At 41.6% G+C, this 19,269-nt stretch overlaps 2 protein-coding genes across 2 annotated transcripts; both read right to left on the reverse strand.

Moving 5' to 3' along the window:
• Positions 1–988: 988 nt before the first annotated feature.
• On the reverse strand, positions 989–3,614 carry LOC309695714 (cytochrome P450 1B1-like). The gene has a single exon (XM_082516554.1). The coding sequence runs from the start codon at positions 3,402–3,404 to the stop codon at positions 1,827–1,829; it is 1,578 nt and encodes a 525-aa protein (XP_082372680.1). The 5' UTR covers positions 3,405–3,614; the 3' UTR covers positions 989–1,826.
• A 939-nt stretch (positions 3,615–4,553) lies between these two features.
• On the reverse strand, positions 4,554–7,501 carry cyp1c1 (cytochrome P450, family 1, subfamily C, polypeptide 1). The gene has a single exon (XM_082516553.1). The coding sequence runs from the start codon at positions 7,256–7,258 to the stop codon at positions 5,678–5,680; it is 1,581 nt and encodes a 526-aa protein (XP_082372679.1). The 5' UTR covers positions 7,259–7,501; the 3' UTR covers positions 4,554–5,677.
• Positions 7,502–19,269: the final 11,768 nt, after the last annotated feature.

Consider the following 19,269-nt stretch of genomic DNA (forward strand, 5'->3'; position numbering starts at 1 on the left):
CAGCCTCGTCTGATTTTAACCCAAGTGGAAACAAGTTCAGCCACACTTCTTCTCCTGCAGGTAGACTCGAGACCATTGACTGAGGCCAGTGCTCCCATGAGACATCCCAAGGGAGATAAAAAAAAAGGAATGAAAATTATAAGCTGCTACCCACACTTAGACTAATATTTACAAACTATACTTACAGCAAGAGTAAATGTTGAACATGGGGGCGGTTCTGGTTTTCCCAAAAATAAGCCAGTCAGTCTGGAGGGAGGGAGGAATTCAGGAGGGGATGCTGAATGTGTTGGAACTGATACAAAACTTGCGTAGTTGCTGCTTTAAATCCCACGACAGTACAAGTGACATACAGGTGCTGATATAAACACAGGTGGGTCTGATCCTAAAGAACGGCAGTAAACAGTGCTCGCTGTTTATTTGATGAAAATAGGAAATAACTAATAATCAGCAAAAACAGATACTTTATTGGACACTTATATATGACACAACTCGGTTGGGAGCATTTTATCGTTGAAGATGGCTTGAAACGAGCAAATAAGAAACGAGCCTGTGTAGTTAGAGCACTATATATGCAGTGTAAGTACAGACTTCTTAGAAGGGATCGGGCTTGCTTCCACTAAACCAAAAGTGTCTTTTTTCACCTATGATGTCAGCCTAATAAATGAAAAGCATCTCAGTCTATTTGCTTAAAAAAAGAAGAAGAAGAAGAAGAAAGAAAAACTAGTCGCACACTAGTCAAAAGTACGGCGCGATCCAGGTTAAATATTGATGAGGGCAGCTTGTGGCTGCTTACTGTTGCCTGTACAAATTTACTGAGTCACTGCCTGCATGTTAAGTTTATACAACAAGGCACGCAGGGCCTGTAACCCATATTAATCTTTCACCACAACACTGAGCCTAGACATCAGCTTCTATTATTATCTCTTTGACCTCTCTGGCCCCTGTGATACCCAGCACTCCTCTCCGATACACCCCAAAGAATCAGAAATCAGTAGGAAATGTTTATTGTACATTAAAGGCACTGTAGAACACAGACTGGATCATGTTGATTATGACAGCATTATGTTGCAATTCAAAAGAGTCTGGCTTATTATTCAGACAGTAGCGTGGTATGCACACATGTGGTATATTGTGTGTACAGAAGAAAACAGCATGAGGAACAATGAAATCAATGGCTTTTATACATTACATGAGTACTTATCAGAATACATCAGCACTATATGTGATTTATGAGCGCACAAATGCACATGGCTTGCATTCTGGATTTGTAATAACTTCGATCATTCAGTACATACAAAGATAAATAGTTCTCTGGGTGAATAACTGTTCAAATGAGACCACACAACGGGCATGTCAGCGAAAAAAAAACAGTCTAGAGGGAAATTTCTTTTTCACCACCAGTTTATATTGCAATTCAGCGTGACTCCCACTAAATACCCTCATATAAATACCAATACGTACTTAAGATTTATTATGGTATGTGGTTTTTGAGGAGCCCACATCAAAGTTGTCATTATATCTTGTTCCATATTTAGGCCTTCTTGTCTAAGTCGCAGTTTTTCAGAACTGAAGGGCAAAACTGCATTTGAGTTCGCATTTTGCTCCCAATGCCAATTTCAGACTTCTCTTTAAAAAAGCACGTCAGCCGTTGCAAATATTTTTGCATTTGTGTGAACCGATAGCTTTTGCTTTAGTCACAAATATATTCTTTGTCATCTTAAAAGGGTGCACAATCTATTTGATGCAGACACAACTCCTCTTTAAGGGTGCATACTTTACATAGCAATGCTCCCTTTTATTTTCAGAACCCATTCTCACACATCTTTTCACTGGCCTTTCAGTGATTCTCCCCTGAGTTTGGCGGTGATCTTGTAATTTAAAGGCTTCAGTGTTAAGCCATAGGAAGAGTTTAAAGAGAAGTCCTCATTTGGGCATTTTTCAAAGCTGCACTGGTGCAGAAGAATCGCAAAGAACACAAATATCTCAACTTTGGCTATCTGGTCCCCAATGCATCTTCTCTTCCCTGCTGAGAAGATCATCACATTGTTTGTGAAGTCTTTGTTTAGGGAGCCGTTTTCATCAATGAAGCGCGAGGGGTCAAAGATGTGTGGGTCTTTCCACATCAGGGGGTCGTGATTGACGGACCACTGATTAATGAATACCACTGTGTCCTTGGGGATGGTGAGACCGCTGACAGTGACGTCTGAGGTTGTGGAGTGGGGGATGGTGACAGGAACAAAGCTGGTGTACCGCATGGTCTCATATATGAAGGCGTCCAGGTAAGCGAGGTGTTGTCTGTCCTCGACAGATGGCAGCCGGTTTCGCCCCACCACGTTGTCAATGAGTTCATGGAGTGTGGTTTGAATTTCAGGGTGTTTGGCCAACAGAAGGACAATCCAGTGAAGAGCAGTGGAGACGGTATCCAGACCTGCACCAATCAAGTCTGCCACAGTCGCCTCTGTGTAGCCTACAGTGAGCTCCTCGCCTTTCTCTGACTCATTAAGGACACCAATGATGGCATCGCTTATGTCCCTGGTCACCTCTGGATCAAAGGTCTCCCTATGCTTCTCCACTTTGTTCTTGATGAATGCAAAGAAGTCCTGATTCAAGCTTTTGAAATTTCTGAAGACAGTGCGGACTGGATTAGGGAAAGACTGAAGCCAGGGCATCACGTCAACCAAGCTGCCAGCCCCTACTGTCTGTCCAAACTTATCCACCTTGTGCAACAAGGCTCTAAACTCCATATCATCATGTCCGTAACGCTTCCCAAAGCACAAGGCACAAATCACATTAGCAGCAGCAACTGTCAACTCTTGAGCCGGGTTGAAATATTGGCCCTGAGCACTGAGCTTGAGGAAACTCTCAACTAGCTCTGTGGCTTCAGCCACAATCTGCTGCTCAAAGGCTTTCTTGGTCTGACTGTTGGCAGATGAGAAAGCTCTGATTGTAGATTGAGCAATTTTCCTGTGCATCTTCCACTGTTTGCTGTAATTTGTAAAAGTCATGCTTTTCCCCCCGGAAACGAATTGAAAAGATACAAAGTTGGGTCTACCTGCAAACTCTGTGCTGTGCTGTATCAGGGCCTGACGAATAACCTGGCCTCCATTCAGGACCACAACGTCACTGCAGCCCAGTCGTATCTGATACACTTCACCATACTTTTTCGCTAGTTTCGTGAAGGTGATGTGAGGCATCTGGCCCAGCTGCAAGGCATTGCCCACCACAGGCCATGCGAACGGTCCCGGCAGTCTTCTCCTGAGCTTGAGGTTCTTGACCCAGAGACAGGCTTCCAAACAGAAGAGGAAAACAAATGATACGACCAGAGCAGGCTGTACCTGTCCGCTCCATTCTCTGATGATGCTGCTGCTGCTCTTCACACCAAACTCTGCATCTGTTTGAGCCATTGCTGTTCTATCATCCACTGCATCTAATAAAGATTTCACTCAAAATTGAAAACAATTTCCTCTTTTTCTGGTCTTTAATATATTGAAATATTTGAGTGGAGAAAAAAAGTAGAGGGTTGCCTCTCAGGTGATTGAGAGTAGCTCGATCAGGTTGAGTAGTTAGCAGTGTAGCAGTGCGTCTTCAGACGACCACTTAAGAGGAATGCAGATTCAAGCCTTAACACTTCGCTTATATGTATCTCTACGGTGGGAGGGTTCAGCGGCTCAGGTTTTTTATTATCTCTCCCCTCCCATTTTGACCTTAGTCCTATTCCCACTCAGGACTGCTTCCAGCAGCGTCCCTTGTAGGATGATGTTGGAAAAGGAGAGCAGCTACTTAATTGACAATGTTGCCACAAAGCACAGAATTACTGTTTTTGCGGCCAAAATGTACAAGAGAATGGCACATAATTAAAAAATAAACAACTTTCACATACCATGTGTGGCCAAAAATGAATGACCACAAAATATCGAAAATGAATTTATCGTTGTGAGAGTTTATTCAAGGAGGTATGTATTGTAATATATAAGACGAGGAGTTCGATATTTTCAGTTTCCTTTGTTCTTTTCACTTTCCTACAACTTTCTGAGACCATTTTAAACATGACTTGGTTTTGGCTATTTACAGCAAAGCTGTTAATTACAACCATGCAGGGAAAAGGCCTCTGGGATACCATCATGAAAGCTAGAGGTTTCAAACTCCAAACACTGAACCAGCACAATTTATTATGCTCTATAAAATATATAGACAATGTTATTGTTGGCATAATAGACCTTTATGCAAAGCTCTCTGAGATAATGTCACTCTTAGGCTTGTGGTTGCATCAAAATAGTCTGAAACAGAATGCAAACAGCTGTAAATCTGCTTATGTGGGTGCTTGTGCAACAAGGAGATTCCAAAAAAAAGCATCAGTTTGGGTTTTATTGATATCCAACCACAATTCAAATATTCCATATTGCTCTATTTATGGAAAAAAAACAAAGCGTCATGCTGCTGATATCATTAACAGGGGCTAAAAATCCTGTGAAACTGAGATATACACCTTCATTAGTGAGCAGTGTTAAGATAAGTTATTTAGCATAACTTTCAAGACTAAATAAAAATACAGATTGAGCTTTGAAAATTCACTTTTATTCATTTCAGATACAGCTTATTTTTGCATTACATAGAGCCTCTGCAGGTCTTGAATGAAACATTATCACAAAAACAACACCTTAACAGCCTACTCGTGTTTATTTCATTTTTATCTTTGCCCCGATGCAGATAGAGAAACACATCCCTTGGGCATCGCAACATCGATTCCTGAATACAGTGGCTTTAAGAGAGTGCAGTGACATCCATGTAGCTTTGTAAAAGTTACTGTAAACAAACATGTCTATGCAAATTTGCTGCACATGTGTTTCATTGTACTGGGGAGACATGCATTTGGCATGGGTAGTGCTGGAGTGCTTGTACAGTAAAAAGTTAAATCTGGGTCCATGAAGTTTGTGAAGTTCATTCTCCACTGCAGCATCACTTCTTCATCCTTTGAAAAAGGGATGTTCGCTTCTTGATGAAAGACTCCGGCTCGGCTGCCCAGCTTCATAAACATGCCATTTTTGTCTCCTTTGATCAACACACTCTGTTTATTTTGTTCTTTCTGTGAGTACAGTAGATAGTCAAACAGCTTAAATTTAAATTCCTGAAAAAACAAAATTATATATACATATATATATATATATAAACATTTTTATGTGACTTTGTGTGGCAATGGTTAAATACATCTATTTTACATATTACAAGTTACAACAATAAGTCAGCTAGTGACTTGATGACATTCACAAGCATTCAATACAGTTATAATAGTTTAAACTGACTTTGAAAGGTTTAGCTAATTTTTCCACTCACATGCTTAATAGGCATAAGACAAACGCACGGCCCAGAAATATGTACAAAAATGATCAAGTATAGTGTGAAACAAACATCTATTACCTTTACACTGTATCACAAGAGTCCACAAGCATGCTTTTTGACCTTTTGCAGCTAACGATACATCTTTAAAATCATGTCCTCAGCCCTGCACTGACAATAATTCAAATACAGAACATGTTACAATATGAATTAAATATCACTGTTAAATATGATAATCATACAACCATACTATTTAGTGCAGGTATATGGATAGCCTACTCTCATCTAAATGTCACAGGTGGGAAAGTATTTGCTGGAGTCTCAGTATTTGGGGGCAAGCTGTTCATGCTGGGGAAACTAAGCCAAGCAGCTTTCCTCTCAGCTTGGTGCTGACACGGAATGGAAGGGGCTTCAGTGCGAGCCCATAAGAGCAGTCGAGAGTGACGGGCTCAGAGGGGTTGCTCTCAAAAGTGCACTGGTGTAGCAGGACTGCTGTAAATATAAATACCTCTACCTTTGCGACCTGGTTACCGATGCAGCGTCTTTTTCCTGTTGAAAAAATCATCACGCTGTTGGCTTTGTCTTTGTCGAGGGCCCCGCTTTCGTCGAGGAAGCGTGAGGGGTCGAACATGTGATGGTCCTTCCACTTCAGAGGGTCGTGGTTGACGGACCACTGATTGACGAACACCACCGTGTCTTTGGGGATGTGGAGCCCTTCGATGGTGACGTCTGAGGTTGTGGAGTGTGGGATGGTGAGGGGGACGAAGCTGATGAAGCGCATGGTCTCATAGATGAAGGCGTCCAGGTACGCCAGGCTGCTTCTGTCTTCAATCGATGGGAGTCTGTCTCGGCCGACTACTTTGTCTATGAGCTCCTGCAGTTTGGCTTGTATGTCTGGGTATTTGACCAGGAGGAGGACAATCCACTGCATGAAAGTTGAAACTGTGTCTTGACCTGCTCCAATCAGATCTGTGACTGTTGCCTCAACAAACTCTTTGGTCAGCCTGCTGTCTTCTCCGTGCTCAATCACACTGATGATGGCATCGCTCATGTCCCTCGTCACCTGAGGATTGAAGGACTCTCTGTGTTGCATCACTTTGTCTTTCACAAAACCAAAAAACTCTTCATTGATGTTCTTGAAGTTTTCATAGACACTACGGACTGGGTTAGGGAAGGACTGAAGCCAGGGCATGACATCTACCAAGCTACCAGCACCCACTGTCTCCCCAAACTTGTCCATTCTTTTTAGCAAGGTCCTGAACTCTAGGTCATCGTGTCCATACCTCCTCCCAAAGCAGAGAGCACACATGATGTTAGCAGAAGCTACTGTAAATTCATGAACAAGATCAGAATACCGTCCATCAGTGCTCTGACGCAATAATGCCTGCACCAGCTCCATGGCCTCGGCTGTAACGTGCTGCTCAAAGGCTTTTTTGGTCTGACTGTTTGCAGAGGAAAATGCTCTGAGGCTGGACTGTGCAACTTTCTTGTGTGCTTTCCACTGTTTGCTGTAATTAGTAAATGTCAAACTCCTGCCTCCCGAGATCATCTGGAAAGAGAGAAAGTTCGGTCTTCCTGCAAACTCGGTGCTGTGCTGTATCAGAGCCTGGCGGATTGCTCTCTCTCCATTCAAAACCACAACATCACTGCAGCCCAGCCGGATCTGGTACACGTTGCCATATTTTTTGGCCAGCCTGGCGAAGGTGATGTGAGGCATCTGGCCCAGCTGCATTGCATTGCCGACCACGGGCCAGGCGAAAGGTCCCGGCAGTCTTCTCTTCAGCCTGAGGTTCCTGACCCAGAGGCAGGCTTCCACACAGAAGAGGAAAACAAAGGTGGCAACCAGAGCAGGATGGACCTGTCCGCTCCATTCTCTGATGATGCTGCTGCTGCTCTTCACACCAAACTCAGGGTCCAGTGCCATTGTGACAAGCTTCCTGCACACTTGCTTCTCAAAAATGATTTAAAAAATAGTTTCAAAGTTAGTAGAGCTGCTGACTATGTGGGGAAAATATAAATCACTTATATATCCATAGCATCTAAAAAAAATAATATTTTAGATGTTACTGAAATGACAGTGAGGTTATTTTGATAATGAACAAAGTTTTTTTTCTCCCTCAGAGTCTTTTCATCAAGATCAGGCTTAAGTGCCTGATTTTTTGCTTCACTCCAGTGTCTTATATGTTTTGCAGTTGGTGGGCAGGGCTCGGGATAACTTTCATACTCCTCCCATTGTGGTAGCCCCGCAGACCCCGCTATATTTTCTCTCCGCTTGCCGGTCACTGTTGGAGGCGCGCACTTGAGAGAGTCGAGGGACACCGTGAGCGAGCATCGTGAACGACCGCCTACGGAGGAGAGGGGGAAAAAAGACGTAGCAACTGGTGACCGATTAACCTAGTTAGTGGGAGAACTTGCATAGTTTGCACATTTTGAAGTGCGTCTTTTGTGTGTGTGCGCTTTTTTCTTTCTTTCTTTCTTTTCTTCTTTTTTTTTTTACATTATTTCTTTTTTTAAGGCTCAGCGGGGAAAATTTGGCTTTTAAAAAGGTGTTTGCATTCGGTTTACGAATTATGCAAAAATATATTCGGGGGAAAATGATTTTCATACTTTCACGTGTATCTATTTTCATGCTTGAGAATTTGCGAGAAACAAGCGCAGCTTTTTGGGAAAGTTGCAGCTGCTGAGTTCAACCTGATGTAATCTCTGTGCACTAACTTGTATTTAATGTAAGGCTCAGCCTAACTGTAAGAACCAATGTTGTGACTTTAATAGTTTATTCTTTTTTCCGGGAAGTCCTTTGAGTTTTTTGTATAACAAAGAAACGTTGTGCACCACTCTGAAGCGCATCTTTCACAGCTTCTTTTTTTTCAAGTCTTTATACAGCTTTATTGCAGAAATGTGTGTCTGTTTTTTTTACAGTGACTCTTAACATTATAAAAACTTGCATTAAAATACTCATCATATATGTCATTTGCATTGTGTTAATTAGTGAGAAAGAAAGAAATATCACACAGGATATTAGATAAAACATTACAAGGTTTCTTATTTCTTCCATTATTCGTCTTAGCACCGCAAAGAGGTAGATTAGTTAGACTGAATCTTTACACAACAATCTTGCACAATAATTCAGCGTGGACAACGCCATGAAATATTCATACTTGGGTTTCCTACAACAGCTTGTTTTCTCCAACACACAAACTGCGCTTCTGCATGAGACAGCGGGTTACATCATAGCACAGGAAACTTCAGGTGCCCCCCCCCCCCCCAGTGATTGCAAAAGCAAATGCGAGGCTACTTCATTGTCGCAGTCCACCTTTATTCTCTTCTCTCCCTTTTAAGTAGGAAAGAGAAGCTCCGCACTTTCCCGTGGGTTTTCTCTTTAGATCGAGTTGCATTATTGGACAATCATATTCCCGTTAATTATTTTATTATAGCATCATGTGGTTATTTCCCAAAGCAAAACATTTTCCTCAAGCTGTGTGGAAGATAAAAAAAAAGTGTTTCTTGTTTTCCCACCAGCTGTTAAGTTTATTTTTGCAGGAGGTAATGACCCTCATTAAAGGTACTAAAACATTTCCAAAGTAAGTCACTAAGTGAGAGGGACAGAAACTTTGCTACCCCACAGGCGCACTCTGTCTTTATCAACAGGACAGGAGCAGAGGAGTGTGGGTGGTAGAGAATGACAGCAGATGCTGAAAATATTTTTTAAGAGGGAAAAGATAATATGTTACTCTACAGATAGATCATACAAGAAACATTTCTTATTGGTCAAATTTATTATTATTATTATTATTAAAAACATTTTTTAAAAAGTTCATTTCACCACAAAGTTTATCTCACAGATTATGTGACAGCACCTACAAAGTAAACCAGTCACTGCTCTGACCCATACACATTATTTTTATTGTCACCCATTTCCATACTAACCATATCTCCACAGACTGTAGTGCATAACACTCTGATTACATAAACACATAAAAACAGAAGTTCTTATGTGCACAGCATATTTAAATTATGAGTGCAAACACAAAGGTAACAATAAAAGTCAGTGAAGTGTTTCATGCGTCGTTCTTTCATGATAATGGACCTTTGAGAGCCTTTTGCAGATGTCGAGCGTTTTTGGAGCTCTGCCTGAGAGCTGTTTGTCTTGAGAAATGTGGTGTGGCTGAGCACCAAATCCTCTAGAATGATTTCTTGGTTAACCAGAGACATTGCAATGTCTTCAAAATACTGCCTGCATTGGGGGATGACTGTTTCTTCTCTGTTCCTATAAGGGCGGAATCCCCCCTCACCTCCACCAACACCACCGACACCCCTACCTCCTCCTCCTCCTCCACCTCCCTGAGCCTGGTCCTCATATGTGGCCACTCGCATCCCCATAATGCTAATTAGAGCCAGGTTTGTGGCTGACGAAGGGGAGGGGGTGCTTGGGTGGCAGGATGGTGGAGGGGGGTCTAGTTTGCGTGCATGTGTACGGGAGGTGCAGATGACTGGGTCTGCGGGAGAGGGGTGTCATGTGTGCATTTTGCGTGTGGTTGCCGTGTTTGCTTGTGATTGCTCCTTGTAACCTGGCTGTGAAAGGTTGGCCCTGACCCTGTGTTGACTCTGGCTGAGGGGGTGGATTAGTCGGAGGGAGGTTTGGGGTGGAGGCAGGGATGGGGTCTATGTGCCGCTGCATGTCATGTGCTGGCGGGTGGGTGCTTTCTGTGTGGAGACAGGACCAATGGTAGGCCAGGCTGCCTCGTCTCTGGAGCTAATCATTGTTTACTAGTCTCATTTCCACTTCTCAGTGAGCTACTGTCACGCACAGCACCGACAGGGAGGAAGGAAGAGGGAAGGGGGTAGGGGGCTTGGTGAGGTGGTGAGGCAGGGAGGAGAGGAAAGTCAGCGGTCCAACAGGCAGTTGGGGAGCTGGTGGAACTTAGGAAAAGGGAAGGGGAGAGTGAATACAGCACTTGAGAGAACAAAAGTGAGCCAAGACTAAAAAAAAAAGTGGTTAGAAGCAACCAAGACAAATCAGCAAACAAACCAACAAAAACATCTTCTGGGCTAGCTCCATCTCCGGGAGCCGCGAGGTAACCACCGGACGTTGCTAGTTGGGATGGTGAAGTTTGAAATGACAGTGTTTTCTGCTGCCAGACCACAATATGAGGAAAGAGACACTGGGAAAAATTGTCACTGTCTGACCCAATTGCTGTCTTAGTGAAAAGACCTGACGAATGACAAGCACCCCTTTTTTGTCCATACCAGACAAACAGAGATAGCCTGTTTCAGACTCATTTTCTCTTCTGGAAAGACTGTTTGGATCAGATGAAGGTGCTGTTTGTTCAGAGTGTCTAGGGAGCAGGAGACAATTACCTGTGGTATTCTCGCATGGGTAAAAAATATCATTATTTGAACTCTGTTCCAGACAGCTGACGGGGTAAAGACTGTTTAATGGCTTATTGTGTTGTCACATATCTCCACTGGGTAGTGTGTATTTATTGATTCTCAGTGCTACCCAATTCTTGTTCATGTATACCAGTCAGGCATAATATTATGACCACCTGCCTAACATTATGTTGGTCCCTCTTTTGCTGCCAGTCCTGACTCACTGAGGCATGGACTCCACTAGACCCCTGAAGGTGTGCTGTGGTATCTGGCACCAAGATGTTTGCAAAAGATCCTTTAAATCCTGTAATGTGCAAGGTGGAGCCACTGTGGATTGGATTTGTTTTTACACCACATCCCACAGATGCTCAATTGTATTGAGATCTGGGGATTTGGTGGTCAAATCAACACCTCAAACTTGTTGTGCCCTTCAAACCTTTCCTGAACCCGTTTTGTTTTGTGGCGGGGTGCATTATCCCGCCGAAAGAGGCCACAGCCATCAGGAAATATCATTTCCATCAAAGAGTGTTCATGGTCTGCAATAATGCTTAGCAACAAAGCATCACACTGCCACCACTGGCTGGCCTTCTTCCTATAGTACATCCTGGTGCCAGGTGTTCCACAGGTAAGCGATGCACGTCCATCCGGACATCCACATGATGTGAAAGAAAAGGAGAATCATCCGACCAGGTCACCTGCTTCCATTACCCCATGGTTCAGTTCTGATGGTCACATGCACATTGTTGGCACCTTTGGCAGTGGACAGGGCATGGGCACCCTGACTAGCCTTTGCCTATGCAGCCCCATAAGAAAATAAATTGCGATGCAATGTGTATTCTAAAAATGTTCTGTTGGGACCAGCATCAACTTTTCCATTAACTTTTTCTGAGCTACAGTAGCTGGTCAGTTTGATTAGACCAGCCTTCACTCCCTATGTGTCTCTGGTTCACAACAATCCCTTCCTTGGATCCTTTTGATAGATGCTCGTCTAGCCATCTCAGTTTGGTCCTTGCCAAACTCGCTCAGATCCTCACACTTACCCATTTCTTCTGCTTCTAACACTTCCTGCTTCTTTGAGAACAAAATGTTCACTTGCTCCCTAATCTATCCCACCCACCACACTGATTTGCACTTTCACTTCATATATATTGTACATTACTAATTTATGTTTCTTATGTAAAAAATAATTGTCTTTTTTACTTTTCACATTTCTGAAACAATGAATGAAACAAAGGTGTTGTCACCAGAAGCCCCGCCCCCTGGGAAGGGATGCTGGAGGGATGCTATTTTTTCCCTCTGGAAAGTTTATATAGGATGGTTGTCCAGCTGGTTATGTAAGGCAAATGTAAGGCTTCAGTTAGCTAACATTAACTGTCTGCAAATGATAAGACAACAAAATCAGCAGTAATGAAGTATAGTGTGAGCTAAGTTTGATTTAATGTTTTATTTTTCTGTGTATCACTGTCTGTAGTAAGCGGAGTAGTAAGATTTAGTTCACATGTTTTTTTGTTGCAAATCTTTACTGTTGGTTTGGCTGCTCTGTTAGAAGTGTGTGACCAGTTACATTACCAGCACAAAGCCATAGCCACTGTAAAAGTGCATACTAACACATTGATGTAGCTACTATAATATGCCATGTACACACTGAGCTGCAGTGATTAAGAAAGTCATCGTGGTTTGGTGCATGGATTTAACCTTCCTTTTATTTTGTGGGCTTGTAAAAGACACATAACAAAAACATTTGGAAAGCTGTTATACTAAAATTTTGACCTGTTCAAATGGCAGGCAGTTCACAGGGGCTGTGGCTATGTGCTGGAAACGTTACTTCTCTCACAAGAGAAAGTCACTCACTTCTTACAAAAATGTGATAGTAACTATGCTGTAAGTCAGTTTCACAAATACAAATATGTAACATATGCATGTGTTTAATTGAAAATTTAGTTAACCATTATTTTAAGAGAAATCTGTGTAAATATAAGTACCATTAAAAGGTCAAAGGTTTGATGAGTGCTTTCCTTTGACTGATCTGCGTAGGATCTTCGTATTTGGTGAGTATACCTCAGACGTCTTCACACTTTTCTTTAAAGTCATTTGCATTTACATTAAAACATTTTGATGAGCTGCCTGAATAAAAGAATTTTGGTCAAAAACTGAATTTTATGCAAACGCTTAATCTATTAATTCATAACTATCTGTAGTTCTAGTATCTGTATTAGTTCCCTTTGCTGATGCTTTTTTTTTTTTAATGTAATACCATCTATACACGTGCATAAGTGTGCACGTGAGCCTGAAAGTCACATCCAAGTATGCCAGTGTATTTAATTCTAATGAAGAATTCAGCTCTAAACTACACCAATAAGCATTTTCGACTCCACCCCCCCCCCCCCCCCCCCCCTAAAAATTTAATACAAGAAAAAGGAAAATAATGCGTCAAAGGAAAGTTCAAGAAAGTTTTCTAGCGTGTTGCCAAAAGTCCCAGAGTTGATCTATTATTAATAAAATAACTTATTAGGATAACGGGCATGTTGTAATTCACCTTACTTCTATTTTTTGTTCTATAAATCTCCTCTCTTAACTGTGAGCAGGCTGCGTGATAGATTTTCTCCTAATGTGGCACCCACCGACAGGAGCCATGTATTATGTACAGTATAAGGATTTTTGTTTCTAATCCTGTTGAGTTTTTGCGTGCTAGGAGAGCGGAGCGGGGATGAGCTTGCGTGCCATGCCGACCTGGCATGCGCGGAGCTAGTTCACTGAACTACGGCTTCCCCGGGGAGCGGGGAGAGGAGGGGAGGGTGATGCGAGGCTGCGCTGGGAGATTAAAATGAGACGAGGGAGAAAGCACCGGTAGAAATGGCTTCCAGATGACCCCGACTCGGCGTAGATAGCCAGCAGACAGTTTGTTATGCAAGTCTTAAAGAAAGGGGCATGCCACTGTCCAGAAATAATTTTTTTCGAATAGTATAGACTACAGAAAGATTAAATGGAACAAGAAAATTGGAATGTGGCAAGGTAGGGATATTAGTCCAATTTGGCCTATACAGCTTAAAATAATTGCCAGTCGGAAGCTGTGGTACTGTCTTTTGCACCTTTGTCTCAGTCATCAGTTTAGCTTTGTACAGTGAAAATTAAGGGAGACATAATTGTTAAGCTCAAGAAAACTTTTGCAAAATCTTGCTCAACTACAATTTAATTTTATACTAAGATCCCATCCCTTAGGCCAGCGGTCCCCAACCTTTTTTGCGCCACGGACCGGTTTTGTGTCCGACAATATTTTCACGGACCGGCCTTTTACGGTGTCGCGGATTAATATAACAAAACAAAACCAGTACCAAAAAAGAAGATTTATTGATAACACACAGGAAAAGACCAACGGGAACCGAGTTAATGATAAAAACGATAAAAAACCCCGAAAAATAATTTTCACACCCGAGCCTCAACTGTCTCGGCCCGGTACCAAACGACTCACGGCAAGGGTGTTTAGGACGCTGCCTTAGGCTATGTGCTGACTTTATAGTTATGGTATTTATCACAGGATTTAAATTTAAATCTAAAATGAAGGATTTCCATGTATTTTAAAAAATGACTTTAATCATAAGATAAGATAACCGGGTTTTATCTGTCATCCAGGAAACATTAAAATTAATCTCAACATGAATAAAAGATGAAGAAGATGGGCGGCATTACTATTAATACAAAAATCTGACATTTTATTCACTGGGACTGTACCAGTGAAACACCCCCTCCCCTTCTCCCCTTTATATTTTATATATTTTTAATATAAAATCTAAGATTTTATATACACTTAAGATTATTTATCATGTTTTAAGTGCTGGGATAATACCCAAAGCATTAGTATAACACATAACAGAACTGCCTTTACCACAGCTTCAGTGAAATACTGCTCATTGAATGACAATCATTACTTGCCAGAATTTTATTTAATTTTTTTCACATTTTTGTTCTTTTTACTGACTCTGCAGCACATGGAAGGCTTTAAAATATCATCTTTGGGGTCCTTCCAAAGACAGTCTGAGCAGAAATCCACCTTGAAAAATAAATTACTTGCACATGGAGAAATTCCTTGAAACGCTTGAAAACTACAAGACAACACCTGCTGATTGTTTTCTAAAGATGGCTCAGGGATGTGAGGAGAATCCTGCTGAAGTTAATTTGGCAGAGTAAATATTTATTTTAAAAAAAAGAATCAGAAGTATGTTTTCCTTTTTTATTTCGTAATTAGGCGGAAAACAAAAGAAGATGTTCTTAACAAAGACGGACAGATTTTGGCATTCCTCGGACGTATATAGAACTTACCAGAGGTTTGGACAAATTGGCTGATGGGTTAAAAGTAGCAGGAGACAGACTGAGACCTCAAGCTTCAGCTCGTGTAGGTGTGATTATGTTTTCCCAGGTTGAAAATCCAAGCCAACATATTTGGAAGCTACTGGGTTTATTTTTCCAGATCTTTTACAGTCTCCTAAAGACAAAGAACTCCAATTGATTTTCCAGAGTTTTGGTTAGCTTCACTCTCCTTTCACATTGTTCTAGCTGACATTCCTCATTCAGAATTGTTTGAACTTCAGTAATGATCATGCAACTTTTACCAACTGGATTATTACAGCATTTTACTAACAAAACCCAGTGTATATTGTATCTATGTTATACTGTATATTCTCTGTACAAAGTACTTATTGTTGTTTGTCTAGAGAGGTTCTTATGAAAATTATTGGCATGTTCTCTTCTTTCACCGTTAGATGCCAAAACATTTCACCATGACAGCATTTTGTCTTTTGAAATAATCTCTGCTCTGTTTTGCAGTTTAATAAAAAAAGTAACTTTTTTCTCTTAGGATATGAAACAGAATGTTCCTGGGTTTTTTCTCTATTCTTTTTACTGGCTCACATATTTATGAGCTGCTTTGTCTCTGGCTCTCTTTGAGACAGCCTGTCCCAGGCTGGGATCACTGCAGGTGGGGAGGTTGAACTGGTCAGATTGCGGCTGAGGCAGCCAATGGCTCATCCACAGGCTCACTGAACATTATGTGCAGTATGGATCTTACCAGTGAGTTGCTCTTCTCATTGTGTAATTGGGCGGATAATGTTCCGTGATTCCCTCTTTTTTGCACCTCATATGTTCCGCCTGAGTAGCTCGGTTCATTTTAGTATCCTGAAAATGGAGCCGGGTCAGCAAGCGGTCAGGTTACCCCCTTCAGTGCTCCAGTTCTGCTGATGAGCCGGTCGGTATTACTGCAGCAGTGGGACAGATTCCTCTGAGGTTATTATTCATCAACTGTTTTAGACCCAGAAGAGCCCGGCTGTAGTGACGCTGGTGCACATGCAACTTACTCTCTGTCAAATTTTGCTTATACTCCAATTGTTTAGCATTAGGAGAGTGAGAATGTAACTATGAAACTAATCTTTGCAATGAAATCAGATATATATTAGAAGCAAATCAAGTCTTTTTATTGTGCTGAAGTGGGAACAAACGCAGCTCTGGTAGAACAAAATAGGTTTGTGTGGATGGGCTTTTGTGCTTTATGTACCACATGCCCACTTGCATGCCATTGCTTTGTGTTTCTGGAGCTGTAAACTGTGACGCAATTACCATGGAGAAACTTTACTATGACTTTACTTGACTTAATTTTAATTATGTTCCACTTTGGTCACTTACCTGTGAAAACCTCTCTCTCTTCACTGTTGGGGTGCATGGTGTATTAACGTTTTGTATGAAGCCTTAAAAAGCTTCTTTTTTGGGTATTTTTTCATATTTTTGAATACTGGTTGGGATGGGTTTAGTAAGGAAAGTCGTTTTGACTTTTAATGCGTATCTTTAAATTATTAGCAACTCAATGATAAGAGGTCAGGGACAATAGTTTGGGATTTTTTTTGCCCACTTACTGAAAAGAATAGGGAAAATAGGGAACTTGTGAGGCTGAATTGTTTATAATAGTGTTGATGAGCACAGACAGAGTGATTACAGCTCTTAGTGCAAACTGATCAAAAGCAAAACTGTGATAATTGGAGATGATAAAACTTCAGCTGGCTCTTACCCTGTGGTGTCCCTCAGAAAGGAGAGTCGTCATATTGGGTGACAGATGGCTCATGGCTGCGTTTCATTTCTAGGGGCTTAGCTCTAGTCTGTGTCAGAGAATGTCTTTATGCTTCAGAGAAAATAATAGTGCGGTTACCAGATGAATGAATGACATTTATCAGCAGTTTAAACCCTCTGTTCTGACAACATCCTCTAATTTACACGTAGCAAATTAATCCCAGATATTTAATGTGTTCTGACTTTTCTGTGTGATGTCGTTAATGTTGTTACTTCTCTCTCTTGACTTCTCTGCCTTTTCTCTACTTGAGAAAAATAACCCAGAATTAAAGCTGACATCGCAGCTTCAGTCTCAATGACCCAGCACAGACATTTTTATACCTCTTAGTCTGATAATATTTTGGAATTCATGCAAATTTGAGATACTCGAAGAGTGAGCCAGCAGCTCCATTTACTTACTAAATGCAGTGCTGCTAACAGGTGGATCCTGTAGCATAGTTTCATGTAAATCACCTCACAGCTTCTCGGATTTAGCTCATTCTGGCACGTTCGGCAGTCCCAGCTGCAATCGTCCTCTCTGTCAAGACTGCAGCACGCTGGAACTGCTGACCTGCTCAGCTGTTTGACTGAAACAAGCTGCACAGACATGCATGTTCACTGTTTTTGCAATCTGTTTGCATAAGGAACATTTACCAGATTCACCTATGTGTTTGTGTAGCAAGATCTGCTGTCATGATCAAGCACATTTTGAATTTTATAATTCCGTTCTGCGCATATATATATATATATATATATATATATATATATATATATATATATATATATATATGCACTGCTTTTATCTTGGTGGTATTTAGGATTGAGACAAGATCAAATGGATTTTGTCTATATAGGGCATGATCTTTTCAGTGCTGCAGTCATTTGTGGGGGAATGTAAACACATAGCTGTCAGCAGGGTAATGACCATTAGCAGTGATATCGTTCAGAGAGAGTGTTTAAATGGTGTCCATCGTTGGGTTTGATAGAGTAATGCTGATTTTTGCACCAGATGAATAGAAGCACTGTTGGTTTATTCTCATATTTGGTCTACAGGTAAAAAAAAATAAAAGCCAATTTATCATTTTACTCTTTTTTTATTGGAGTAGTCAAGCTTAGAGTGTTTTTTAGCCTTTTAAAACTGTTGTTGTGAGAAGCTTTTGCAGCCATGCACAGCGACACTGACCTCGTGTTTTATGTTGGATGATATGTCTTTTCCTCCCATTCGACATGCTTTGTCAATTCATTATTATGTAGAGCTCAGTGAGAAACAATGCTTGAGTCAGATGTGAGGATATCACATGTCACATTATTCTTGAGCAATGCAGTTCCTTTAGCTCTTGGCTACACGCAAGATACGTTTTCTTTCTTTAAGTAGCACTCCTCACATGACTTTATGAATGGTGTAATTTGAGACACGAGCTCTACCAGGCTTCCCATGGTGGCTGACTTAGACACAAACAGTGGCACGTTTCTCAATCACGCAGTTTCTGCAGGGGGGAAAAAAGCTAAGGTTGCCTCACAAACTAATGAGCTCAAGAGAGAACAGTGTCAAAGTAGTCCCTTATGGACGATATATTCCATATGCTTACTCGGAGGCCAAGAGGCACCCTATACCTCACATCTGGCACAGACCACCAATAGCTGACATATTCTTCCTCTGACCATCGAACCTCTAAGACAGAGGCTGCTCCTTTCTTTTTTTCCCTTAATGTTTCTAATCTTGTTCTGCACTATCTATAATCTGGGACACGGATGTGATTATTTTATTACCAAAGCCATTAGCTCGATCATTTAATATAAATACATGGAAATTGTGGATTTCTTGTTCCTGCCAAATATGAGTATCACGGTCTTTGACTACCTGCAATTCTGTGTAGGGCAGGCTGTATTTAACAGCGTTTTAAACTTGAACCTTTATCTGACAACATAGAAAGACAGCTTTTAGTATTTTTTTGTGTTTGGGCAAACCTGAATATTAGAATCAGAGCTGCTAAAATTCTTCCTTTCCGCAGTAACTTTTGGTAAAATCAATGGGAAGAGATGCTGCCATATTTCTCAATATGTCTTTCATGGAAGGTTAACTGAGGACATGTGTGTGTGGCTGACTGCAGACAGCCTTTCCACTGTGGGGTGTAGTGAGGCTACCAGAGTTGTTTTGTAAGACTTTTCTAAAAGGTGAGCAATATATCCTCCCTCTCACTTTTATACACTCTGAGGACAAGGAGGGGATTGCTTCGCTCCTCTCATTCTCCTTCTCTGCTCCTTCGCTTTATTACTTCCGTCAGCCCTAATTTGGGTTGATGGGGTGGCTGTTGCATGACAAGACACATGTCTGGGCCCCTGCGTGAGAAGGCTGGCTGGCTCTTGCTGAGCTTGTTTTCTTTGCGTGACCATGTCCCTCCCTCTGTCACTCCTGGAACCTCCCAGCAAGGCCCCCCCTGACCCTGTTCATGCCCTCGTTAGCTGGCATGTGGC

The sequence above is a fragment of the Aulonocara stuartgranti genome (assembly GCF_965226115.1).
Source record: "Aulonocara stuartgranti genome assembly, chromosome: 19".
Classification (NCBI taxonomy): domain Eukaryota; kingdom Metazoa; phylum Chordata; class Actinopteri; order Cichliformes; family Cichlidae; genus Aulonocara; species Aulonocara stuartgranti.